The sequence below is a fragment of the Oreochromis niloticus genome, linkage group LG7, assembly GCF_001858045.2.
Source record: "Oreochromis niloticus isolate F11D_XX linkage group LG7, O_niloticus_UMD_NMBU, whole genome shotgun sequence".
Lineage (NCBI taxonomy): Eukaryota > Metazoa > Chordata > Actinopteri > Cichliformes > Cichlidae > Oreochromis > Oreochromis niloticus.
In genome coordinates, this window is record NC_031972.2 from 10542547 (window position 1) to 10569705 (window position 27159).

The 27159-nt window shown below is 37.5% G+C and overlaps 1 protein-coding gene and 1 long non-coding RNA gene across 5 annotated transcripts; one reads left to right on the forward strand and one right to left on the reverse strand.

Annotated features, from left to right (window-relative positions):
- Positions 1-1385: 1385 nt before the first annotated feature.
- Positions 1386-4407, reverse strand: LOC102078147 (uncharacterized). Its single transcript, XR_265882.4, has 3 exons — positions 4195-4407; positions 2687-2831; positions 1386-2303 (listed from the first exon to the last, which is right to left on the reverse strand). It is a non-coding gene; the product is annotated as an uncharacterized LOC102078147 (long non-coding RNA).
- A 2540-nt stretch (positions 4408-6947) lies between these two features.
- On the forward strand, positions 6948-26805 carry slc38a9 (solute carrier family 38 member 9). Of its 4 annotated transcripts, none has more exons than XM_019360731.2 (16): positions 6948-7049; positions 8273-8344; positions 11088-11231; positions 12721-12850; positions 15028-15146; positions 15283-15346; positions 15507-15600; positions 18007-18177; positions 18953-19012; positions 19482-19688; positions 20478-20585; positions 21937-22043; positions 22182-22295; positions 23831-23979; positions 24394-24483; positions 25257-26805. In XM_019360731.2, the coding sequence occupies exons 3-16, from the start codon at positions 11134-11136 to the stop codon at positions 25420-25422; spliced, it is 1677 nt and encodes a 558-aa protein (XP_019216276.1). In that variant the 5' UTR covers positions 6948-7049; positions 8273-8344; positions 11088-11133; the 3' UTR covers positions 25423-26805. The 4 variants fall into 4 exon arrangements, with proteins under 4 accessions (XP_019216276.1, XP_019216274.1, XP_019216275.1 ...); XM_019360729.2 differs by lacking the exon at positions 6948-7049 and adding an exon at positions 7949-8101; XM_019360730.2 differs by lacking the exon at positions 6948-7049 and adding an exon at positions 7963-8079.
- The last annotated feature ends 354 nt before the right edge of the window (positions 26806-27159 follow it).

Below are 27159 nucleotides of genomic sequence, written 5' to 3' on the forward strand. Positions count from 1 at the left end.
GAGGGCTAAAAAAAAATCTGGATAATTTATGCACTTTGAGAGCCTGTAACTTCGACAGTTTTCATAGTATGAGGGTAAAATTTTGCATGCCTTAAGTCATCTCATTTATTGTATAAAAATCCACCTGATTGTGGTGGGAAGCACTGCTTTATTTTTTAATGTATATTTTTTTAACCCACATGCCGACTACTGGTATGGTTCTTTATAGCAGATAAGACTATCTCAACATCCATGGACAGTAAAAGAAAAGATAAGGCTATAGGCTGAGGGCTACAGGTTGTTGGATTTTAATTAATAGCTTGATTAAAAATAAATCTGGACTGTTAACTGGAGCTAATGTTTCCAACCCTGGCGCCTTAAAGCATCTTCACAGTTACACTGTATCTTCTGATTTTTATTCCTGTACTTTGTTTTAGCAGTAGGCAATGATTCAGTATAGTCATCTGAGAACTACTGGGATCACTGCTATAAATTTGGATAATATATTCATATCCATCATAATTTACCATAGTATTTTTTTTTTTAAGAAACAGAGATAGAACTCAAACTGTATGTGTTTATATGGTTGTGATTGTGCAGGCAGAGTGATGTGAATGTACACGTACTGAAGAAGACCTGCTGCTGTTGTCTGTAGTTTTCATCATCAGAGTTTTGAAGTGGGAAATGTAGGGATATAAATGTTTGCTAATCTTTTAAAAATTGAGTGGATACCGAAAATGTGCAAGTGTGTAAATTTATATTCATGTAATGTAATACATTGGTGTGTCCTATATTCATGTTAACTAACACTTAAAAAAAACAAGGAAGTTTTGTACTTTAGCACTTTCTTTGATGTGTACTATAAAAAAAAAAAAAATCATCTACATGTAAAGTACTGTATTAATATTCATTACTTGCCTTGTAATGTTTGAAATTATGCTACATTTAGAAATGGTAATCATGTTTTTAGAGTGTATGCATGTCCATGGTTGGGTCCCAGTATAGTAGGAAAATTATAAGAAATATGGTGCTACGTTATATTATATAAAGGTGCTTCTATGGACCCCCAGCTGAATGCATGCAAAGGTGAACTACAAAAAGTAGATAAAAGAAAATTGATGTCCTATTGCTGTTCTCAAATAGTGCTGCTTCCCAAAGATGTCAGAAATATGGAAAAATCCAACTTTCTACTTTAAAATGCAACAGCCCTACAAAACACAACTCAAACTCATGTTTACATACAGAAATGTGACAGCTTTTCAATGTTCTCTGCAAACATGAGCACACAGTATTACTTCCACTCCTCCAAACCCATAGAGTGTTAGATAATTAGGGTGTGGCATTTTAACTTGGACAGAGAAAGTTTCAATGTTGCCCATGTTCTTCCCTATTTTTTTCCTCCAAACTTAATCACCAGAAAGCCTGGCGTGTAGGAAAATTTCAACTTTTTAATGCATAGTATTTCTGAAATGTGAAGTATGTGCATTACCTGCATCAGGAACACATATCTTAGGTTATCATAAATGGTGCAGTTTAACTGTAAATAATAAAACCACCCTCCAGCCCTTGGATAAACCAGAACCAGAATCAGTCTGATGAAGGTGTTGTTATCCAAGAGTATCTTGAACTTATAGGTACTCCATTGTTAGATGGTCTATGTTTTTCCTTTTTGTTTTTGTTTTTTTTTTTTTTAGACAAAAAACAGTCATGTCTATTTACAGTTACACTGCCCTTGTGACAAAGTCTAAAAGATCTACAGACAGACAATCTAACATAATTTTGTAGTCTTATTTCTTCCAATGTTTATTAATTGAATATTTTTTCATGTAGCAGTTTTTGGACAGCAAACATCAATATAGTCTTTGACAGGTCAAAGTTGTTTGAGTTTGGAAACCTTTGTGTTGATTGTTGCTGGCAAGGAATTTGGAAAATTAAAAAGTTGTACTGATTATTGTTGTTGTTGGGATTTTTTCATTAAAAGATTTTACAGGATTATTAATGGTTTCAGTTTCTATTTTAAGAATCAATCCAGCACCACACCACACTGTTATAAAAAGTTTACAGTAAATTTATATTTGATCATATCTTCCCAACTTAGTAAAGGCCATGTGTTATTTCAAACTGTTACATACTGTAATGCTTTGCATTTCACATTACACACTGTTGGCCCGGGCAACAATCCAACATGAACATACAGTAGAAACATCAGCTGGCAGATTCTCCTTAGAACACACAATCAATAGTGTGTTTTCCTTGGAGCACACATGCTCTTGATAATATCGCTTCACATCAGTTGCTTCAGTGTCACACGAAATCTTGCAAATCTGCAAAAAAGAAGGATAGATCCCAGTAGGAGACCAAAAATACAATCTTTGTGCTTTTTGAGAAGATAGTTTGTTTTCATGAGAAAAAATTTAGTATCAAATATCTTGCACACAGAAGTTTATTTACCACTGTCAAACAAGGTTTAAATGTTTCAGTGTTTAAGAATATAGATGACTGGAAATGGGAGTAATTTCAGCTTAAAAGCAAGACTCAGCACCACATTGACAGATAAGAATCCATAAAGTATCATGGTGTTTTTGAGTCTTTGTGTCAGAAGGCTGAAAAGACCAAAATACAACTCTGGGCTCAGATGCAGACTTGAAACAACTCTCGTTGATGCAAAAACTTTATTGAACCATTTGACTTTCACAAACCAGCTTACCAATAGAGAGAGCAGCATAAATTTTGATGGTCCAGGAATGGCAGTTGTATTTGTAGTATGAAAGTTTGGAAGAGGAGATTCCTTACTTGTGAGCCGAGGCAAGACATTTGCAGGAGGTGGTAGCCAAGTAGTAGCTTCTCTCCTCCTGTTATCCCCCCAAAACCCCACCCCGTTAGATACTGTGTCTTCTTCCAGACAACAACAAAAAAAACAACAACACTAAAATCAGCAAAAATGATTTAAACATTAAAAACAAAGAAAGAATAATATAGTATCCGCAATTGCACTAAAGAGTAAAACAGCGAAATGTGGATTATTAAACATTAGGTCTCTTCTAAGTCCCCATTAATACATAAATTAATAATTTCTCAACAAATTGATTTACTCTGCCTTACAGGAACCTGGTTGAAGAACGAGGATTATGTTAGTTTAAATAAATCAACACCCCTGAGTTATAGTAATTGTCAGAATCACAGACCGAGGAGGGGGTGTGACAGTAATCTTCCACTCCAGGTTATTAATCAACTAAAGCCTCGCCCATCCTAACTGGAAAACATATTTTCTCACATGAGTATTTTTCCAGCCCAAATAAAGATTTTCCAAATTAGTGCAACGACATTTCTTCTCCAGCTTGCTGTTATCTGCTTTTAACGTGTGCATTTGTGAGTTGTACAAGTGTGTCAAGCATCTTTCATTTGTTTCCTTCTTTTTCAGAGAAGCCATAGTGTCCAAAGTCATATGCAGTGAGGATGTAACACTGTTAACAAGATAATGGACCTATGTGGGATTAAAGTTTAGCTAGTTGCTCTGCATTGGATGAAGGAATCCCTTCCTAAAGCATGGTTACAGACTTGGATCAGTCTAGTGTCTATTGTTATATAAGGATTTATTCTAAAATAAAATGAGTAGTCAGACAAAATACGGTTAAATGTTCAGTTTCTATGCAATATGGTAAATGTACTGGTCACTACAAGTGAAAAATCAGAGCATTTTCAGCTCTGCCACCTCCAGCTTGGGCTCCTTTCTTGTTGTTAGTGCCCCTGTCTTCAAACTATACATCATATCAGGTCTCACTATCATCTTGTAAACATTCCCTTTCATTTTTGCTGCTCTTAACCTTCTGTCACAAATTAGACTTTGGCATTTGTCTCTGTCCACGCCACTACAACACGCTCTTCCCGACTTCTTTTGTCTGTTGCTTTGGATGGTTGACACACAATATTTAAACTCATCCCTCTTTACTACTTCTGCTCCTTGTAGCTTCCTTCTCATTCACACACACATTTTTTATTTTGCTTCTACTGCCTTTCATTCCTCTTCTCTCTAGAGTATGCTTCTTCCTCCTCGAGGCTGTCTTCATTGTGTTCACATTAGAGATCACAATATAAACTGCAAACATCACAGTACATGGAGAATCCTGTATGACCTCATCTGTCAACCCATCCATCAAACCCTCCAGAAGGGGCTCAGAGAAGTTCCCTGTAATCCCACCCCCACCTTGAGCTCACCTGTTATTCCTACTGCACACGTCACCACCGCCTTGCCTGTCCTTTTATGGCTGTCCTATGTATGTCCTGAACCACCTGCCACTCATGACTTCCTCATACAGCATCATAATTCCTATCTTGGCATGATATACTTTCTCTAGATCAGTAGTGTCCAAACCCAGGGCTCGAGGGCCGGTGTCCTGCAGGGTTTAGATGTGTCCTGGATCCATCACAGCTGATTTGAATGGCTAAATTACCTCCTCAACATGTCTTGAAGTTCTCCAGATGCCTGGTAATGAACTAATCATGTGATTCAGGTGTGTAGACCCAGGGTGAGATCTAAACCCTGCAGGACACCGGCTCTTGAGGCCTGGAGTTGGCCAAACCAGCTCTAGATTCTACAGGGTGGGCCATTTATATGGATACACCGTAATAACATGGGAATGGTTGGTGATATTTAAGTCCTGTTTGTGGCACATTAGTATATGTGAGGGGGCAAACTCCTCAAGATGGGTGGTGACCATGGTGGGCATTTAGAAGTCGGCCATCTTGGATACAACTTTTGTTTTTTCAATAGGAAGAGGGCCATGTGACACATCAAACTTATTGGTAATGTCACAAGAAAAACAATGGTGTGCTTGGTTTCAACGTAACTTTATTCTTTCATGAGTTATTTACAAGTTTCTCTTTGTTCACAGCCATTGGCATGTCGAAGAGGTTAACACGTGAGGAGCGGATCGGAATTGTGTTGATATCTGGTGAACGCAGTAACCGGGTCATTGCAGCAGATTTCAATGCAAGACACCCTACGAGACCACCCATCTCCCATGCTACAGTTAGCAAACTGCTTGCTAAGTTACGTGAAACTGGTTCAGTGTTGGATTTGTCAAAATGTGGACGCAAGAAAACTGTCACTAATGAAGAAACATCAGTGGCTGTCCTAGCTTCATTCAGCAAGAGCCCACAGCATAGCACTCGCTGCATGTCACTGGAGAGTGGCATTAGTCGAACATCCCTTCAGCGGATATTAGCTACTCACAAATGGCACCCTTACAAACTCCAGCTACTGCAGCATCTCAACGAGGATGACCCAGATTGGCGCACAGAATTTGCAGAATGGGCAAAATAAAAATTGGAACAGGACCCTCAGTTCATGCAGAAGATTTTGTTCAGTGATGAGGCAAACTTTTATGTGAATGGTGAAGTTAACAAACAAAACCACTGCTATTGGTCTGACACTAACCCACATTGTATGGATCCCTCCAAGACTGTTGGAACAACAAAAGTGATGGTTTGGTGTGGCATATAGGGTACAACGATAGTGGGTCCATTCTTCATCAATGGAAACCTCAAGGCCACTGGATATTTGAAATTGCTACATGATGATGTGTTTCCCTCTTTATGCACTGAAGCTGGCACATTCCCAGAGTTTTTCCAGCAAGATGGTGCACCACCACATTATGAGTGCCAGGTCCGAGCATTCCTAGATGAACAGTTTCCTGGAAAGTGGATTGGTCGTCGTGGGCCAGTTGAATGGCCCCCAAGGTCTCCCGATCTGACCCCCTTAGACTTTTATCTTTGGGGTCATCTGAAGGCAATTGTCTATGGTGTGAAGATACGAGATGTGCAGCACCTGAAACTACGGAAACTGGATGCCTGTGCTGGCATTTCTCCTGCGGTGTTGCTATCAGTGTGTGAAGAGTGGGAGAAGAGGGTTGCATTGACAATCTAGCACAATGGGCAGCACATTGAACACATTTTATAAGTGGTCAGAAACTTGTAAATAACTCATGAAAGAATAAAGTTACGTTGAAACCAAGCACACCATTGTTTTTCTTGTGACATTACCAATAAGTTTGATGTGTCACATGGCCCTCTTCCTATTGAAAAAACAAAAGTTGTATCCAAGATGGCCGACTTCTAAATGGCCACCATGGTCACCACCCATCTTGAGGAGTTTGCCCCCTCACACATACTAATGTGCCACAAACAGGACTTTAATATCACCAACCATTCCCATGTTATTACGGTGTATCCATATAAATGGCCCACCCTGTACTGTCTGCTGCCCTCCCTCCTGGACAGCTCCATACCTCCACAGGTATGTCATCTGGACTAACCACCTTCCCAGCTGCTCTCATTTCAACCTTAATCCTTGGCACTTTTTTTTAACATTCAATTATACTTCCTGGGTGATTTGTTTTACCTGTCCTCCCACCTGTTGCCTGTTCCCTTGCCATCCTCTGTCAACTCTGCCCCTTGTCCTTTGTTTGTCCTGCCACATGATTGTGTCTTCCCTCTCAGTTTTCCTCCTTTAAGATTTGTCATTTTTGGTTTTCTTGTTTCCCTCTGGGGCTGTAACCAGGAAGCAGATTCCACATTGAATTAATTGAACTTACTCTGATCAGCTGTTCTGGAACAGGAAACAGTGATAGGTACATGATGCTCATGGAGTGTGTAGCACATTGCCCTTATTGTGTCGACACTGTGTTGACATGTTGCTTAATGGCTCATTTATTCCGATTTTTTGATACCAAATACACATAATACAATATGTCAAATGATGTAAAATGCAGAATTTACAAAAACATGTTTGCAAGGAAGTATAAGTAAAAAAAAAAAAAAGAGAAAATCAAAGTGAAAATTTTGTTGCTAGGAAATATAAGTGCTTGTGGCATTGGGCGTACTTGTGTATGTGAGGGGAAAATGCAGGGTTAAATTAACCCAGACTGGAGAAAATGTCCCTTTTCTCATTTTCTCTTTTCATTGTACAGTGGGTGATGGCGAGCTCCTCTCAGCATGAATGGAAATACGTTGAAAGTTGCACTTCCCGATAATAACAATTCTCACCGCTGTACGACACATCAGCTGAATAGGTAACTTTTGAATAGGTGATTTTTCTTTCAGCTACACACCCACCTATACAGGGTTTCGCTCTTTATGCTTGATGCACGCACCAATCACTATGAACCTTAGAGTTGCCAACGTCAAAGTTAACCAGGAGCTGATCTACATAGGTTTTCTTAGGGTGGCATGGAAATCAAATGGGGTGGCCATTTGTCATTTTACAAATATGCAGGTGTTATATTCTGTAATATGCATTAGAAAAGTAAAGACACACACACACACACACACACACACACACACACACACACACACACACACACACACACACCAATAAGGCCGCCCTTTAGTTTACCTCCCCTGTTTCCGAGTCTTGCATTTGGGTTCTACTCCACCTGCCACACAGCGAGCCTTGACAGCTTTCCACCATCCCTCCTTCTCTGTTTTCTTATTATATTCTTAATCATTCTAACCTGATGCACATCCTTTCCATCTCGATTCACCATGTAGTTTCCTGGGGCAGTGTCAAAATGAGACATTGTCCTGGCCTCAGACAAATCTGACCAAAATCAAGTTGACTGTTGCGCAACTGTTGCGACAACAATTATTTGCAGTCACTGGCCATTAACTTCTAAAGAGCTGTCATGCTCAAACCTTAAATGGCCCTATTCTCATAGACAACAACTGGAAGCAATACAGACAGTTTGAGTTGCTTGATATTATCTATTAAACTGAGAATCAGATTTAATTACTAATTACACCTTCACTCAACTGATGGTGCCTGAATGCCGACTTTAGCCCTTTGTTCTTGCTGGGCATAACCAGGCTTGGCAAGCTGTTTGAAAAACTTAAAGGCAAACATTAAATGGTTTATGTCGCATTAGAAGTCCAGAAATGTGGTACACCACTGTAGAAAATATACAGTGGCGACCCCTAACGGCAGCAGGTAGAAGGGGAAGAGGAAGGTGGAGGGCGGCATAGCGTTCGAAGAGTATTGTCCGGCCTAAATACATACGAAGAAGAAGAGGAACAGGAAGAAAAGCAACATCGTCACCAAGCCTAGTACGAAGACTGCTGACTATTTGTAAATTAAGTTCTTCTTCCTCTACGCCGTTGCTCAGCTCATTAGTCGTGTACAAATATTATTCAATTATTATTTCTTATCGGAATAATATTTAGCTGATGTCACCGGTGGTGTTAGACTTAAAAATGAATAACAACTGTGTTGATATTTGATTTCACTTCAACTTTCGAGGTGAAACAATGGCAGAGACAGCAGAACTGAGATGAGCTGAAGACCCGAGGAGAGGACACTTCACTGCAGACTGTGAGTTCTACAAAGAAGCCATGCAAGCCTAGCATGACATCCTTTTTTTTTTTTTTTTTTTTTTTTTTTTAAAAAAAAGGAGTTTAGATATGAAACGTTGCCATTCAACTACCAGCCTTTGCTCTCGTTAAGGTGTTTAAAGTGTCTGAGCTTTGTTGTACGTGACTTTGAGTCTAAGAATCTTTAAAACTTCTTTACACTTAGTACGTATCTGTGTTGAAATGTGGTTACAGAAAGAATTCACTATGGATTATTTGTGCCAAAACCTCAGACAGTCTCAGTATCGACTTGTTACTTTGTCCAGAGAAATATTTGTGTTGTCACGTGCATGGCGGAACTATGCCTATAAGGTTAAGTCGCTAAAGGCAGAACAAAAAGCTCTTCCTAAGAAAATGTGAAATAAGTGTGGCGATTTCTTGCATATAATGCAAAACAGAAATTGTACAATTCTAAAAAGCTTGAAAATTGATATTTGGTGTGAAAACACATTCCAAAGCTCCTCTTTGGATGTCGGCTGCCTTTTATTCCATTCTGTTAAGACGATCCTGCACCGCTTCTGTGAGGTCCGTGCTCTGGGAATACCATCAGATGGCAATATTTGTGGTTCCAAGGAGACTTTCTGTCCTCTAGAAGTTTATGTGAATTCTCTTTCTGCTGAGTTTATGAGCTCACTCACTCGTTTTGTGTAAAGTAAAAAATAATTGTGTTTGTAAGGGTAGCATAGTGGTTAGCATTGTTGTCATTCAGCAAAAAGGTCCTGAGTTTGAATCCACCATCTGGTAGAAACCTTTTCATGTTGGTGTGAGTTCTATTTTTGTAACCTGGCTTCCTCCCACAGGCCAAAGACGCAGAATGGGTGGAAGTCTGTTTTGTAAATCGTGATCATACTATATTTCAGAATCGAGGATTACCTGTGAAATTAAATCTCAGCCATTCTCGCTGGTTACAGGTTATTAGGTTATTAGCTAATGAGAGTGTGGATTAATACTTCTTCCTCCAAGAAAGCTCATCTTGAAACATCAAACATTGAACTTGAGAAACCAATAGTTGATGTCCATCTCTTATACTCTATGGTTTGGGATCATTGTGATATTTGAAAAATAAAGCTGCAGCTCTAGAGCTTCCACTTATGTTTTACAGTTGGCTGTGCATTCTTTGTTGTACTGCTCTCCTGACCTCCTCCATGCATATTTATGATGATATAAACCAGAAACCTGAAATTTGGATTTGTCAACCCATAAGACCTGTTGTCACTTATTTTTCATGCAGGTTTTGTGTATGTTGGCATACCTCAGCCTTTACTCCTAGTTTCTCTTCCTTAGGAATGGCTTCTTAACAACGATCCTTCCACTGGCTCATCCCTTGAGTTAGGTGCTTTTTTAATGGGATGATTCATAGGACAGTGTTAAGTGGCTTAACAAACAATAAAAAAGACATTCCTCTGAGAAAGGCTAGGTGCACGAATTTAATTAAAAGTGAGTGAAATAGCAGCCAACACCAGAAGAGAAACTTTGAAAGACTTTCAGAAAGGCTGGGGAGCTATTGCTCAAAGAAAGTCTGGATCATTGGGAGCAAAATATGAAGAATTGTGGAGTGGCTGAGAAGTTTTATATAGCTGTTGTATGTTGAAACCTTGAATGGCTTTGATGCTTCTTCCTCATTTGTCTCTTTATTCAAAAGAGAAATGAGGAAGGAGGTGAGTTTCAGGTTTCAAAATTTTGTCATATGCACAGTACTGAGACACACAACACACAACAGATTCAAAAAAATGAGCTTCAAAAGCTATGTACATATTTATACTACATCAGTTGTATGTACAGCAGACAGCAGTTGGTGTTCAAGACAGCTGTGCGAATTCGATTGAGTGTACAGGAATGTAGATTGAGGTAATCTGAGGTTATAAACTCCTGTCATGTGTTTTGGAGTCTAATGGCATTGAGTTCTTTAGTCTACAGGTCCTAGATTTCACACTTCTATACCTGCAGCCTCAGGGTAGAAGTGTGAACAGACTTTGTTGAGGGTGGGTAGAGTCCTTGAGGATGGAGGCAGCTGTCGTGTGGATTTTGCGATAGTCGATCCTCTGCAGAGAGGGCAGTGGACTCCTAATGACCTTTACAGCAATCTTCACTCTACAGGCGTTTCTGCAGTTCATAGCATTGGCAATGCTGTGCTGCAGCAGATTCACGCTCTTGCGGGTACTCTGCTTTCAAAGCTTTAAAATTAACAGAATTTTGACGGCCCAAAGGAAGAGGGGTCCTAATGGGACTGGTTACATTCAAAGCAGTGATGCCAAAAACTTTGTTACTGTGTTAAGCCAAGTTACATCCTGGCAGCAACATGAGCCTTGCTTAAAACTGTTTTTGTTGACAGTTTTGAAAATGACATTTGCTAAATGAACTATCAATAGTTATTTTTTGCACTGGATTACTTTAATACTGAAGAACTTGTAATAATGCTTGTGATTATGTTTTTTTCCTTTGTGACTTTTGACATAAATATAACTTCATATCATATAGTTGAGCCACATCTTAACTGAGTACATGTGAATAATTGTGCACATGTCTCTACAGGTTAATTTTTACAAAATGGTGAAGTAAGCACATCTGGAATGTAGACCCACGCATTCAAAAATTACCTTGAAAAATGCTGATCTGCACACAATTAAACAAACAATTGTACTAAACAATGTCTTATGTTTGCTGTGGTTGTATGTGTTTAGATTTTGTAACATGTTTGCTTCCAGTTAGGTGACACCTGTTGAGAAGCTTGAGCTGCAAGTCAGTAGAATCATGGAGGATGACTCCAGGCCTTTGCTGAGTTCAGAGCAGACTGGAGAGGACTACTTGCAAAGAGACTCCACAAATTCGCTAGACTTCAGAACTAAAAGGTAAATGCTGTGCTAATCAGTACAAAGTATGAATCAGTTTCTCTCTTGCCTGTCACATGCCATAGGTTCATGCTGTTCATTTCATTGCTAGATAATAAACAAGGTGCTTTATTACCTTGACTTCTTGGAATTCACTTAGCAAGCAAATACTAAGATGTTAGTTGTGAGATGTGTGAGTGCTTCATTTTCCTAGCACCATTCCCTGTGTTAGTGAGTTTTAATCCAGTTCACACAATGATTAGAACCACTCAAATCTCAAATATATTTGCTTTAATGCATGAATTTTCTTAGTCAAGCTACAGTGTGTCACAAAAGTGAGTACACCCCTCACATTTTTTGTAGAAATTTTATTATGTCTTTTCATGGGACAACATTGACAATAAGACACTTTGATACAATGTAAAGTAGTCAGTGTACAGCTTGTATAACAGTGTAAATTTGCTGTCACCTAAAAATAACTCAGCATACAGCAACAAAAGTGAGTACACCCCTAAGTGAAAATATCCAAACTGTCTCCAAAGTGTCAATATTTTGTGTGGCAACCATTATTTTCCAACACTGCCTTAACTCTGGGCATGGAGTTCACTAGAGCTTCACAGGGTCCCACTAGATTCCTCTTGCACTCCTCCATGATGACATCATAGAGCTGGTGGATGCTTGGCCAGTCAAGTACCTTTACCCTGAGTTTATATAGCAAGGCACTGGTCTTTTTGGAGCTGTTTGGGGTTGTTATCATATTGGAACACTGTCCTATGGCCCAGTTTCTGAAGGGAGGGGATCATGCTCTGCTTCATTATGTCACAGTACATGTTGGCATTCATAGGTACTTCAATTTACTGTAGCTCTCCAGTGCCAGCAACACTCATGCAGCCCCAAAACAATGACATCCCACGTGCACTCAACTTCTTTGGTCGACCATAGCGAGGTTGTTCTGAGTGGAACCTGTCCTGTCAAACTACTGTATGGTCTTGACCACTGTGCTGCAGCTCAGTTTCAGGGTGTTGGCAATATTCTTATAGCCTTGGGCATCTTTATATAGAGTAACAATTCTTTTTCTCATAGAATTCTTTGCCATGATGTGCCATGTTAGACTTCTAGTGACCAATATGAGAGAGCGTGAGAGTACTTAGGGGTGTACTCACTTTTGTTGCCAGAGGTTTAGGCAATAATGACTGTGTCTTGAGTTATTTAGAGGGGACAGCAAATTTACACTGTTTCAAGCTGTACACTGACTACTTTACATTTTATCAAAGTGCTATATCTTCAATGTTGTCCCATGAAAAAATATGACAAAATATTTACAAAAATGTCGGGTATGTATTCACTTTTGGGAGAAACTGTATATAAAGCCCTATCTGATTGTAACATATTATACTTTAAATAATATAAAAATGTAAATTGTGCAAATCCTTAATGTATGCAATGACATCAAAGAAATTGTGCTTTTACATGACTTGAAAATTACATGATTTTTATTGACGTCTTTCAGGCCTTTCCATGTGGAACGCAAGAACATTATAAATGATGGCCCACAAGAGACAGTATCTGCTGAGGCTGCTGTACTCAACAGCAGATTACACTACTACAGCAGACTCATGGGGTCTTCTGATCGACAATTGGTAGGTCGAATTTGTTGTCACAACCATGAATGCATCACAACCATAGCTTCTGGGCAAAAAATTTGCCAAGTGCAAACCACTTTTTAGATAAAAAAACTTCAGTAGCAACATAAGCTTGTTACATGTTTTGACCAACAGATTGGTGACAAATTCAAGATTATTAATACAATTTTAAAAGCATTTATTGATTGCATAGCTATAAACCTAAAAAACGGCAATGAATTTTGGCATAAAAGCTTTTAGAAAGCCATGATTATTCTTTGTTATAGACGCAGGCATGGAGAGCTGGAGACAGCGTGATGTAGTAGGGATTCCTAATTTAAAGTTTTCATGGATGAGTCTGTGTAGTCACAAAAAACTGACTGGCACATAGACTCATGTAAGAATCCTTGTATTCACTGTCTCATGACGCTAACAGAAATTGAAATAAAAACTTTAGGAAGTTAAACAAAATTCACATATATGCTAGTGGTTTTCCAGCAATGGAAAAAGGGTGTTAACACATTTGTCCACAACATTTATCAAATTCAAAATCTAGGTGTTTAACTTAGAATTGGTAATATATGATTAATGTAATTTTAATACTAGCTATTAGTTGCTCCATACAGCCCTATGAATTTTGAGCACTGTCACAGTGGAAGAGATTACTCCCATCAGCATAAAATTATAGATTACCTTTAGCATGTAGCTGTACAAAAGGGGCCTGAGTGTAAGCAGAGTTGCTTTTCTTTGGAAGAGACAGGTAGTGCCATATACTGTGTTACGCTTCTAAAAGAGCTCAATAAATATGTTTTCATTGTACTTAGCTGTCTGATTTTTTTTTTCTAGCAAGTAACAGTATTTTGTAGTTGAAATATCTATCCATCCATCCATCCATTTATCAATCTTTGCTTATACAAATTAGGGCCGCAAGGCACTGAAGCTTATCTCAGCTGCCATAAGAGACAGGGTATACCCTGGACGGGTCACCAGTTATTAAAATATTTTTTGAAGGCACTAGATAATTTAAACCCCAAAAGGTTCATTCTTTTCATCTGGACGTAGCATATTCAGTGGGAGAAACGTTTTGTCACTTATCCAAGTGACTTCTTCGGTCTCAGCTGACTGCGAGTTTCCCCAACCTTATAAGAAGTACCTTTGCACAATAACTGAAACCAGCCCACTGAATGAACAATAGACTGTGAGGTCAGTTCCTTGATAATTAATATGCACATTGTCATGACCACTGATCAACAACCACTGATCAAAGACCACTGATCAATGGCCATTAGTAACATTCACTCACAGAGAGTTGGGGAATGGCTGCAATCACAGCATTGTAAATGGTGAATGGGACCATTGATCAGTCGACTTTGATCAGTGGTCTTTGATCAGTGATCGATCTCAGGCCTGTATAAATTGGTATTATGGACTGTAATAATTTATATTACTTGAAAGAAGTCATAAGTTTAAGCTAATAACCTTAACTATTGCTTTTAAAGTTCCAAGTTTTTGGAAGGAAGCCATGATAGATCAATAGTGTATCTAACATGTCAGAATGTATTGGAAAATCGAATGGGGTAAATCCACAAAAAGCTGCCCCAGAGCCATAGAGGCAGTACAGGTCAATTGATCACATAGCCTGTTCAAAAAGAAAACAAGATCTGTAAAAGCTACCAGAGCTCAGAGTACAAATCTACTTGTTCATTTTGAGGTGAGTCTTTTTCCTGCTGCACTGCTACATCAGATCTTGGGATTCTCCCACCTGCCAAGATCCACTTTAAGCCCTGGTTGTCCCATGCAGTGCACCTGTATCAAAGCATCTGTATTGTTGTTTCTCTTATCATCTGTTTTTATTTTTACTTAAAATAATTTTAATTAGCCTTTCTATTGCTATTATGTTTCCATCCATTGGATATGTTAGCACATAGTTGCTTTTCATTTCGTGAATTCTCACAGAAAAAAAATTATTGCTACGTGGTTATGACTTCAGATTGAAAGGGGTTATCAGCTATCTCCTAATCTTCTTCTTTTCAAAGTTTTGTAGTAACAGTGAATTACAAACTGAAGATCTGAAAATGAAGCTAACCTACCTTAATAAGGAGAATGCTATTAAAGTTATCTTTGTAATTCTAAGACGTCATGACATGCACCTTTCTGAAATCTTCATCTTTAGTCTCTCCGTTTTTCCTCCCTAGAGTCCTCCAGATCATGTGATTCCCCAGCCAGATGAGATCTACATCTACAGTCCACTGGGAACAGCTTTCAAGGTCCCAGGCAGTGACCATACCTCTAAAAACCCCAGTATCATCACCATGTAAGCCCTATCAGCATTAGTAAAATGTGAAATACACTGCACAAAGCATGTGGAAGCTACATGCTTTCTTTGTACTTAACTGGATGCAATTAACTGCTTTGATTTATTTGTTTGTTTGTTTTTTTTCTTGTCCCAGATTTGCTATATGGAACACAATGATGGGTACATCTATACTCAGCATGCCTTGGGGTATAAAGCAGGTGATGTGTTTCAGTTCACATACTCAATGTTCTCAGCTCATTCAAAACCACACCTAAAATCACATAAAAAAACAAACTTTGTTTGCGAACTTTGTGCAAATAAAAGTTAGTGTAGAGGGCAAAAGTTTAAAATAAATATACAATTTTGACTTTATTTCAGGCTGGTTTCACTCTTGGAGTCTTCATTGTCATCTTCATAGGCCTGCTGATGCTGTATTGTTGTTATATTGTCCTCAAATCACCAAAGTCAATACGTAAGTCATTTTTACAAACTAGGTTTGGGATTAATAGACCAATACTAATATCTTTAGTATTTTTTGAGATACTTTTCAGTTTCAAAAAGTGGACAATAGTACCCAGTTCACAATGGTTTGTTTCAGATCTCAAATGCTAGAAAAATATTTTCCATTCCATATTAATATGCAAAATAAGGCCAATGGCAAATTCTCAACATATACAGTGTATAGGGTTCTTTGTGAGAGAGCAGTTATGTTTTTTGTTGTTAGAATTTCTTTAATATGTTGCCATTCACTTTAGCATAGCTGATTAATTATGCTATTTATAATTTGCAGGCCAGAAAGATAAATTCTACCCTTAAATTTAAAAAATAGTTTATCTGTTTATACTAAAATTAGTTGTTTTTTCCCTCTTATTATCTGCCCAACATTCTTTTTTTTTTTTTTTTTTAGTGTCTGCATTATAAAGATTTTACAGAGTGTTGTGTTCCAGTATCATTCAGAACATGATCTATAGAGCAATTTATTCCCCAAAATGCATGATGAAGACTAATGTATTTATCAGGATTTATCAGAATTTGTCATTTATGAAGACAAGTCTGTCTTCTGCAAAGTGTTACATTTTTGGGTGATCACTGTACAGGAATGTCATTGCTGTATTTGCTCTGTTTAATATCAGTCAGAGCCTGATCTATGGAGTATTCCTTACTACTGTAGTTTAAAAGCTTTTACACTCAATGACCTGAAGACAGCAGCAACAGCTTTCATCTTACCTACTTATAATGTTTCAAACCTTTACTGAAGTCTGCTCTTAGCAGGTGGACATGGAATGTGCTGACTGTGTCAGCGAGTCAAAGAAATTCCATCAATTTAACTTGAAAAGCTCTTTGGTTGCTTTGTACATATATCTAGGATATTTCCTGCTGAGTGAAATGGATAACTGGATGAAATAAGAGATTTTTAAAAAAAAAAGTATTTGTATAAATATGAGCTAACTACTTGTTCCATGCGAATGTGCAGTGTTGTTTATGAGGGGCCGTACAAGCCAAAATTCATTCTTTCACTCTCACACACATACATTCTTCTTTCACATACATATATTTTCACTCTCACATACATATATTCTTCTGTCAGACACACGTATTGTCACTCTCACATACATATATTTTTCTTTCACATACATATACTTTCACTCTCATATAGTTTTATTTTAATTTTTATATTTAGATATTTTTATTCTCATGTTTACACATATTTAACACACACATTGCAATATTGTGCTCTCTTATACATGTATTTTAATGTACATATTTACAAATTTTCACTCTAACATACATGCATTTTCATTTATGCATTCCTACATTTTGCTCTCATTTACATGCATTCAGTATGCGTTTAATCTCACAAATAATATATGTATGTAAGAAGAGAATGTATACATGTCAGAAGAAAATATATGTATGCAAGAGAATAATGTATGTGAATGAAAGAGTATAGTGGAAAGGGAAGGCTGGGTGTCTGTACCGCTGTGATTGGCTGAGAAGCACGCGCGGGTCACTTTCAAGTGTCTGACAGCATGGAGGGGGGAGAAGAAACTCGAGTTCTTCAGCAAGCTATCGGGGTGTTAAGAAATATTTTATCATCTCCTGAAACGGTCACATCGTTGTCCTCGTCACTTGATCGAGATGGGACGGGCTCAACTTTTTTTTTTACGTGCTCTCAGAATAGTGGCACAAAAATAACGCACAATATTGCAATGTGTGTGTTAAATATGTGTAAACATGAGAATAAAAATATCTAAATATAAAAATTAAAATAAAACTATATGAGAGTGAAAGTATATGTATGTGAAAGAAAAATATATGTATGTGAGAGTGACAATACGTGTGTCTGACAGAAGAATATATGTATGTGAGAGTGAAAATATATGTATGTGAAAGAAAAATATATATATGTGAGAGTGACAATACGTGTGTCTGACAGAAGAATATATGTATATGAGAGTGAAAATATATGTATGTGAAAGAAGAATGTATGTGTGTGAGAGTGAAAGAATGAATTTTGGCTTGTACGGCCCCTCATAGTTGTTAATACATCTAAACACTTGCTTTTAGATCACGGTTGAACCGCTATATTTTTGCCACAGTTACAAGAAGTTATTGTTAAGACTGAAGGTACAGAGCAAATTAATTCAGCCTAAATAAAATGGTGAAGCTTAACACTGAACTTATCGAACATTATTCCTGAATCAAAAAAATATTTTATGCTGCTGCATTTACTAAAAGACTTTGCAAAAGAATGTTAGCTCATAAAGTTCATGTTTGTCACCACTGTGTACTATGGAGAAGTTTTTGTGATATATTTTTAACTTCATATTTTGTAACCAATTATTTACCTCTGTAATTATTCTTTGTGCTCTCCTAGCCTGTGTGGACACATCAGACTGGGAATTCCCTGATGTTTGTCAGTACTATTTCGGAAAAGTTGGTCAGTGGTCCAGCTTGATGTTCTCTATGGTGTCACTTGTTGGAGCTATGGTAGTCTACTGGGTACTCATGTCCAACTTCCTCTTCAACACTGGACAGTTTATTTACAGTAAGAAACAATGGTTTTATCTGCAAAAGAGTGGAATTATGTCATTCTATACTATTGCTCCACATGTTAATGCTTACTTGTTTATGTTACTATATGTGCAGCACAGTGACTTCAGAAACATTTTAAGCAAAAACGAAACTCACAGCTCTGTAAGCTTTATCCTCCTAAGACCCGAACTCTTCCACAGCATGCAATTTTAATTTCTCTTTGATATTTGATCACATTGGGGCCTGATGAATGTAAAAACAAAGAATTACCAGATTTTTTTTTTTTTTTTTTTACCTTATTTTTGTTTTTAAGAAAAATAAGAGCCACATATGAGGATATTCATTTAAAATTTTGATAGAACAGTAGCAGTATAATGTCCCCGTAAGTGAGTATCAGGCCCTTGTAAAGCAAAATTCAGTATTTTGGTCTAAATAACCCAAAATGTGATGTCCACATATGTGGACGCCAGGTCCTAGGAGGTTAATTAACTGTGGTAATATTACACATAGTGTGCCTGATGTTTGTAATAACTCGTTTAGCTGAGGTTAAGCCATTGGATGACCTAAAAGATATTGTTACATTATTTTTCAAGTTTCTGTGTTTAAATACACAGAAATTACAACTCAAGGCAAGACACACCGAGAAGATCTCTGAAATTTGCACAGAAGACATTTGCATAACACAAAGACATTGTGAAGAAAGATGTAAATTCATTCTAGGCTTTATCTCAAAATTTGCAAGAAGGCTTGTTTCTCTTAACCGATGGCTTCCTCTTCTTTGTCCATAGACCATGTTCACAATATCAATGTGTCAGATTCAGAGTTGGAAACCAATGGCTCAGAAAAAGGTAAGTCACTTGCTGTATGCAAAGTTTCAGCTTTATCATATACCTTTCAAAAAAGGTTATAAATTCCAAGTAAATAAATCACATCCAGGGAATCACAAAGTTACTGCTTTGAAAAAAGGACAGAGACCACCTGCGTACTAAATATTGTAAAAGTTAAAGCTTTTTGGCCCGTATTTCCAGTCTTTTTTCAGATTTTTATTAAAGTTAGAATTAGATTTAGAATAAAAGTTCGGGAATTTCTGATGGTTAAATCTAGGGGCAAAATGTTTGTGAATGAAATAATATTAGTGAACCTCCTCACAAAGACCACCAAACAGGCAGCGGTTAGGCAAAAAGCAAAAGGAGACTGGAAAAGCTTGTGACTGAAAACAAAAATGTACTTTATGCCTTTGATCTGGTGCATTTTATAATTTTGTATTACCCAGTTAATTAACAGTGTTTGATGATATTTTGTTCATTTGTTCACCAGTCATCTGCCCTTACCCAAATACTAACCCTGGAGGGAACAACACCATCAGCACCCTTTACCTCAGTGACAATGGAAATATGTCTGATGTGAACCCTTTTGAACGCTACTGGAGTAAAACCAACACTGTCCCCTTCTATCTCATCATTCTGCTCCTTCCACTGCTCTGCTTACGCTCAGCTTCCTTCTTTGCAAGATTCACTTTCCTGGGTAAGACATCAAGAGGTTGACTGGAGCCACAGCCACCCCACCCTGGGTGGGAATGTATCAGGATTATCCAGATGGGAAAAAAAACGCTTTCAGTTTTTTTTCAGCATTGTCCACTCATTTATCTTTCAATCTCTGGCTGCTCCAGTCTGCATGCCAAAATATCCTTGAGCAAGATAATCCCAGCTTGTTCTTCAATGCAGCCATCGAAATCTGAGGATGTGTGTGAATGTTAGATAGAAAGTACCGAAGGTTAGAAAAAAACTTGAATGAATGGGGGAGGCATATTGTAGTATAAAGCACTTTAAGTGCTCAGGTAGAGTAGAAAAGCGCTACACAAGAACTGGTCTATTTACCAAGAGCAGTCGCATTGTTTTAGATTAGTCAGAAATCTTGAGCTTCGTATATAGTGTGTACCGGACTTTCTTCACAACACACTGTTGGCATTTGATTAAAAAGGGGCCAGCATAGAAGCGTATTCTTTTTGTCACATCATTTTGACTGAAAGCTCAAAAACTTGGCTAGATCCTTTTCTTTGTAGACATGGAGTTAAGACTGGTGTCTTCTCATTAAGAATTTCACATTTGCTTAAAGATGAATGAGTGGTGAAGCGCAATACTGATCATGGTTTTCCTTTATTTAACATTTGTACTTACTTAAATAAACATACTCTGATGTGGAGTAGAGATAAGTCAATTAATTGTTAACTGTGGGGCTTGATTAATCTTCTTTCTGTGTTGCATCAGCCATTCATCCATTAATGTATTGATGTCATTCATCCATCTTGTACAGGCACCATATCAGTGGTCTACCTGATTGTATTGGTCACTGTCAAAGCTGTCCGCCTTGGCTTTCACCTGGAATTCCACTGGTTTGACAAAACGGAATTCTATGTTCCAGGTAAAACTGGTGTTAATGCTTCTTTGTGTGTCTTTTAACAGGAATGTAGATGTATGTGTAGATATTGGTAACAACCGAAAGAAATGACACCAAAGATGTCCATAAATTGTGTAATAATGGGAAATAACACAGCACATGAAGAAAGGGATGTGCAAAAAGTCATGACACCAGCTGAAAATCAAAATGTTATATTATTAAGGTGCAAAATGGAGGTCCATTGGCTGTACACCTATGGATCCATGTAATAAGGCATATTATGACCACTGACAGAGCAAGTGAACATTTTTTCTTCAAAGCTGATATGTAAGAAGCAGGGAAAAAAGGGAAAGTGTAAGGATTTTTGGCCCTAATCAACAAGGATTGATTAGGGCCAAATTGTGATGGCTGCATGACTTGGTCAGAGCATCTCCAAAACTGCATCTTTTGTGGAGGTGTTGTTGGTCTGCAGTGATCAGTATTTATCAGAAGTGGCCCAGTGGTGAACCGGTGACAGGATCAGGGGCAGCTAAGGTTCACTAGTGCATGTGGGGAGGGAAGGCTGGCCCGTGTTGTTTAATCCAACAGTTGAGCTACTGTTGCTCTAATTGCTCGATAACATAATGCTAGTTCTGGTAAAAAAGGTGTTAGAATACGCAGTACATTGCAGTTTTCTGCATATCCTCAGATCAGTCAGAGTGCACATGCTGACACCTGTCCACTGCCAAAAGTGCCAAGAATGGGCATGTGAGATTCAGAACTAGGACATGGAGCACTGGTAGGAGGTGCCCCGATCTGAGGAATCATGTTTTCTTTTACGTGGATGCCCGGGTACATGTGCGTTGCTTACCTCAGGAACACCTGCCGCCAGGATGAACTATGGGCAGGAGGTAAACCAGCAGAGGCAGTGTGATGGTTTGGCTAATGTTCTGCTGGAAAACCTTGGGTCCTGCCATCCATGTGGATGTTACTTTAATACATACCACCTACCTAAGCATTGTAGACCATGCGTACCCTTTCATAAAACTATATTCCCTGCTGTGGTGCTTTCAGCAGGACAATGTGTGTTGGCACAAAGCAAAAATGTTTCAGGAATGTTTGAGGAGCACAACAAGAAGTTTGAGGTGTTGACTTGGCATGTAATTTGCAGCAGTTGAAGAATCTGTTGCTAACATCTTGGTGCTAAATAACACAGCACACTTTCAGGGGTCTTGTGAAGTCCATGCCTTGATGGGTGAGGGCTGTTTTGAAAGCATAAGGCAGATCAACACAATATTAGGCAGATGGTCATGTTATGCCTGATGCATGCGTGCATGTGTGTTCTCAGTTTCTTTACATTAGCAAATGTATCTATTTTTTAATTATGATCTTTCAGAGTTCAGATTGCTCTTCCCTCAGCTCACTGGTGTTCTCACTCTCGCCTTCTTCATTCACAACTGCATCATCACATTAATGAAGAACAACAAGGACCAAGAGAACAATGTGAGTGGTATTTATTCATGTTCCTCCAAATATTAGTACTCTTCAAATCTGGTTTTTGCTGAGTAAATTTAGATGACATAATTCAGTCTCAGAAGTTTTAATTCTGATGGATCTAAGGTAAATTTGGTATGTTTTCAGGTGCGCGACCTGTCTGTGGCTTATCTTTTAGTGGGGCTAACCTACCTGTATGTTGGAGTGTTGATCTTTGCTGCTTTCCCCTCTCCTCCTCTCTTTAAAGACTGCATTCAGCCAGTAAGATTTTCACTTTATTGTTATTTTTAAATAAGTTTATGTATGCATTTTTTTTTTTTTTTTTTTTTTCACCAAAATGCTCATATTTTCCCTATACCCACTACCACTTAAAGATGCAAGTAAACCCTTCGATTTAGTAACCGATTAAATGTCTTTTGGCAGCAGCAATCTCAGAAAGTGTATTCAGGTAGCTGTGGTTCAGTACAATGCACTACATTTAGTAAGACTATTCTTCCCTGAAAAGAGTCAGTGGTAGCAGATTTTTACCATCTATGATGTATCTGGGTAAAGGGGCCTGTTATTTTCATTGCACACCATCTACATTGGGTTATCCCTGAGCAGGGTAAAAGATGGATTGTCTTTGTTGGAGGTCAGTTTATCATAACTTTGCTTTAGTGTTGAAAGGTGTTAATCTGCTGTGTTAAGTCTTTTGAGATATAGCTGGTAAAGGTAGATCATTTCTACACTAATAAACTAGGCTCAGTGGTTAACATGGTTACTACTGGACAATTTTGAAAATGTAGTCACTGTTAACAATCTATACTCATCCTTTACACCACGTTTTTCCTAAGGCAATGTCACCATGTTTGACTATAGCTGTCACACAGTAGACCTTGAACTACTGTATGACAGCTGTAGTAGTTCATGGTTGAGAAGTGGTTTGCGTTGCTACGCTGAGCTTACAGAGGCAACAGAGCAGAACAAAGTTTCCAGTTGTAGTTACAGTCCATCGATGGGAGGACTCTTTAAATTGCTCCAATATGTATTTAAAATAAACACAGTCAATATGTTAGAAGAGAGGGACCATATGAATTGGTTGTTGTAACTTCTGACTCTAATAAGCTTTTGTTGACATAATTAACTTACAGGGTTACACACTTTTAATCTACTCTTTGTAAGTGGAATTGTTTTTCAGTATTACCAATTTTTTCATAAATTTCAATTAGATTAATGTTAAAATCTAACTAAGCATTCACAATGATTTTTATGTAAATAGATGATTTAAAGAGGATTCCTTCTGTTTGTTTGTTTCCTCACACTGTACACTGACAGCTGAAACAGTTTTGATTTTTTCAGTCATGTACATGTAGCTTCAAATGGTCTTCCGTGGTTTCTGGCATTATTTACTTTATATTTTTGTGTGTATTTACTGGGAAATTCCCGAGCAGTTTCTGTGGTATATTGGGTTCCCGCTTCCATTAGGTGTGTGGTCTGAAACCATATTTAGATGAAAAGTAGAATCCATACTAAGCCAGGACCCAAGGTATCACTGCAGAACATTCCAATGGAACGTGTTGGTCAGTATGCTATACATAACATGGCAGCAGTTTTAATCTTGTGGCTAAATGGTGTTTATTCTGACATATTAGTCATTTTGTTTCTGTTTAGATTTAAATATGATTTGCTTTTGTTTGAACCATAAGAATTTTTTGTTGGCTTGTTTCTTGATGGACATGAACATTAAAACCCCGTATTTGCTGATTTCTGGCAAACATAAGTTAGCTTATAAACACTGCACTGCTTTTCTCTCACAGAACTTCCTGGATAACTTCCCCAGCAGTGATATTATGGTGTTTGTGGCTAGGACCTTCTTGCTTTTCCAGATGATTACTGTATACCCCCTGTTGGGTTATCTGGTGCGGGTTCAGATGATGGGTCAACTATTTGGAAATCATTATCCCAGGTAAGAGTAATGATTTTTCCATTTAACAGGAAACAAAACAATGCTGATAACTGATCATATTGCCCCCACGTTGCTTTTATTTTAAACAAAAAAATGTGATCATTTCTCAATTTAACTGCTAAATTTTGTCCAGTTGTTTGTGTCTGCGGCGTGAATAATCAGGCAGTTTTCTGCTGTGGGATGCACTTTGTGCTCCTGTACATAGCTGTAATAAGAGAGTTGCAGTTTCTACTCCAATTGTTATTCATTAAATAAGACTAAGAAAAGAAATGACATTGTAACCGAATAAATAAATAAATTAATAAAAAAACAAAAGCATGCCATCTCTTAACAACCTTATGATGTCCTGGGTAAACAGCGATCGATGACTTGCCTGTAAGCAATTTATAGTTTGTTATATTGTTTTTTGTTTAGTTTCCTTCATGTTCTGATACTGAACATCTTAATTGTTGGAGCTGGTGTCCTGATGGCCACATTTTATCCCAATATAGGATCCATCATACGGTAAGTATGAAATTGTTTCTCTTCACATAAGTGAATGCAAAACAGTCTAATTAGTCTTAGTTTAATAATTTAGCTTGAATAACATTTCATAAAGTAGACTGACTGTGTGGCTATGAAATTCTGTAAATGTTTTGATGACATTCTTACATTATTGAGGTGTTTGAAATTAAAGACTACATTGGTCATACTTGAATGAAAAATAAATGAAATAGATTGTTATAATAATGGCGATAAATAGATGACTAACTTAATAAAGTAAAATTCACTAAACAGATCTATATTTGTATTTTTGGAAAAATAGTCACAGAATAAGCAGTTCCAATTGTTGTCGTACCCTCGAAGTGCTTTGGGTGAGAAGTAGAACAGCACTATATAGGAATCAGTCATTTTACCCTGAAGTTAATTTAAAGATAATAAAAGGCTATGAAATAAATAAGGTCATTACAATATAAAAATGAATAATAAAATAAATAAAAAACATAAATAAAACTATTCTGATAGTTCCAGGTTTGAATTAGAACTGAATGTCTTATTTATTTGTATTTCAGGGTTTAAATCAGTGGCCAAAAGGTAAACCTGTGTTAGCATGGAAGTTCATCCTTACCTATGCAAGGAAGAAAAGTTCTTCCTTCCTTCCTAGCCACAAAAGGAAACATTCAAGTCTGTTTCCTTTTTTGTTGTTGTGGCCATTGTTGTTTAGCATACTAGTTGGCACCTTGTAATGGTGTAGTGATTGCTGAGTAGTGGTTTTAACTTTGTGTTCCTCTTTGCAGATTTTCTGGAGCAATTTGTGGATTGGCTTTAGTGTTTGTATTTCCCGCATTAGTCCACATGATCACCCTGAGACGGCAGGGGATGCTGAGGTGGACGTCAGCGATTTCCCACAGTTTACTAATCTTGCTGGGTGTGGCCAACCTGGTGGCTCAGTTTTTCATGTAGAAGTAGCTAGTTAATCTTTCAGATTTAAGATTAATAAATATGAAGAAGAATTCAGTTGACAATCTGACATTATTTGAAGAAACATGAATCAAATCAGCTACTCAGATAAATGTTTGTTTGTGGTAGTTAAATTGGCTATCACAAGAAGTTACTGTTGAATATTAGGGCAGTAATACAGGTTAATAACAGGAATTCAGTGTTTTTGTTTGGTATACATTCATTTTTATTTTCTTCATGTTATCCAGCCTTTTTCTCTGTGATCACATCTTCCTCTGAGATCTGTTCACAAACTGTAGTTTCAACAGACAATTTCAAGAGATGCCCTGCTAGTCGTATACCATATTGTACACTGTGTTGAAACACAGATGTGTCAAATGGGTGTGAGCATTGGGTTTACAGTTACCGTATATATAGTTTTGGCAACAGTTTCCTAGGAAAAAGCCAAGAGTGCACTTTATTCAAAACTAAAACAGAACCAGCCAGAATTAAACTGGATCTAGTGAACAAAATGGAAAATTTAACAGGTGAAGATTTATAAATATTCATTCTGTTTAGGCCAAAGTGATGTGGACACAAATACTAGTCCAATTGAATAACATTAGCTCTCTATAGTTCCTTAACTGTAACTTGATAGGGCTGGATTACAGCAGTCACAGTTATATCTTGCTGATAGTAACTATCAACTATTGACTTATGTATTTTTTAATTATAAATAACATCTGGCCCAGCCATAGGATAATTAACTGCGGCCTTGATTTGTTTTAAATGTATACTATATTTTACTAATGATTGGATAGCTAAAGGGATGATGTGCATGGAAAGAGTCTGTATTAACTTTAATTTTCACATTTTTTTTAATCATCAGTATCAGTGTGAAAAATAATTTTGGTTTAAGGCAAATTTTAGTACTGTGGGCATTATTATGTGTAACATTGCATTCACTGAGGTCACATGCCGATCAAAATGCACTGTGGTAAAAAGCAAGCAATAACTCAGTATTAACAATTGTTATAGCAGGGTAATATTAGACTATTAATAACTAGTTTTGCCTCATAGGCATGTTTGCATGTTACCCATACCCATAGTTTTTGGCCCCTTCTTTCACATTTTAGTCTAATATGTTTCAGCAATAACAATTGTTGATACAAGCTATTACTTGGTCTATACCTTGGTATTTCTTGTGTTATTTGAGTATTGCAGCGTTTAGACATTACACCAGTATTATCATGTTAATACTGAGCTGTTATTAAGTCCTGTCATAATAGTGAACAAAATTATAAATATCAATGTGGGGTTTTCAGATTGGTTCAGAGTGATTTCCCTTTCCACACAGCAAAAATGAACAGAAATGTTGGGTGTAAGGGAAGATAAGGTGCTGCGAAAGTCACCTGTACAAATCAGTCAAACTTTTTAGGTGTTTGGTTTATTTTATTATTATTATGGGGTTTATTTTTTTCTGTAGCCCACAAACCAATTATTAAAACCATTATTTTTTTTCTCCACACTTTGTATTATTTAATAATCTTTAAATGAATACAGCTGAAGACTTTTTTTCTATCAGTGTACACTAAATAAAGCTTAATTGAAATGAATCCCTTTGTCTTTGTACCAAGTACAAACAGTTTTCATTCATTGTCTTTCGGTTATGTAATTCAGAGTTGCGGGGGGGGGGGGGGGTGATGATGTCATAATTCCTCTTTTGGCACAGGCCTGCCTTCGCCAGCTGCTCCCGGGCAT

Bases quoted from the DNA above. Each gene is read 5' to 3' on its own strand.
- slc38a9 (XM_019360731.2), top strand. From the start codon at position 11,134: ATGGAGGATGACTCCAGGCCTTTGCTGAGTTCAGAGCAGACTGGAGAG. The intron at 12,851-15,027 runs GTAGGTCGAATT...TTTCCTCCCTAG, and splicing joins GGTCTTCTGATCGACAATTG to AGTCCTCCAGATCATGTGAT. The intron at 15,347-15,506 runs GTGATGTGTTTC...ACTTTATTTCAG, and splicing joins TGCCTTGGGGTATAAAGCAG to GCTGGTTTCACTCTTGGAGT.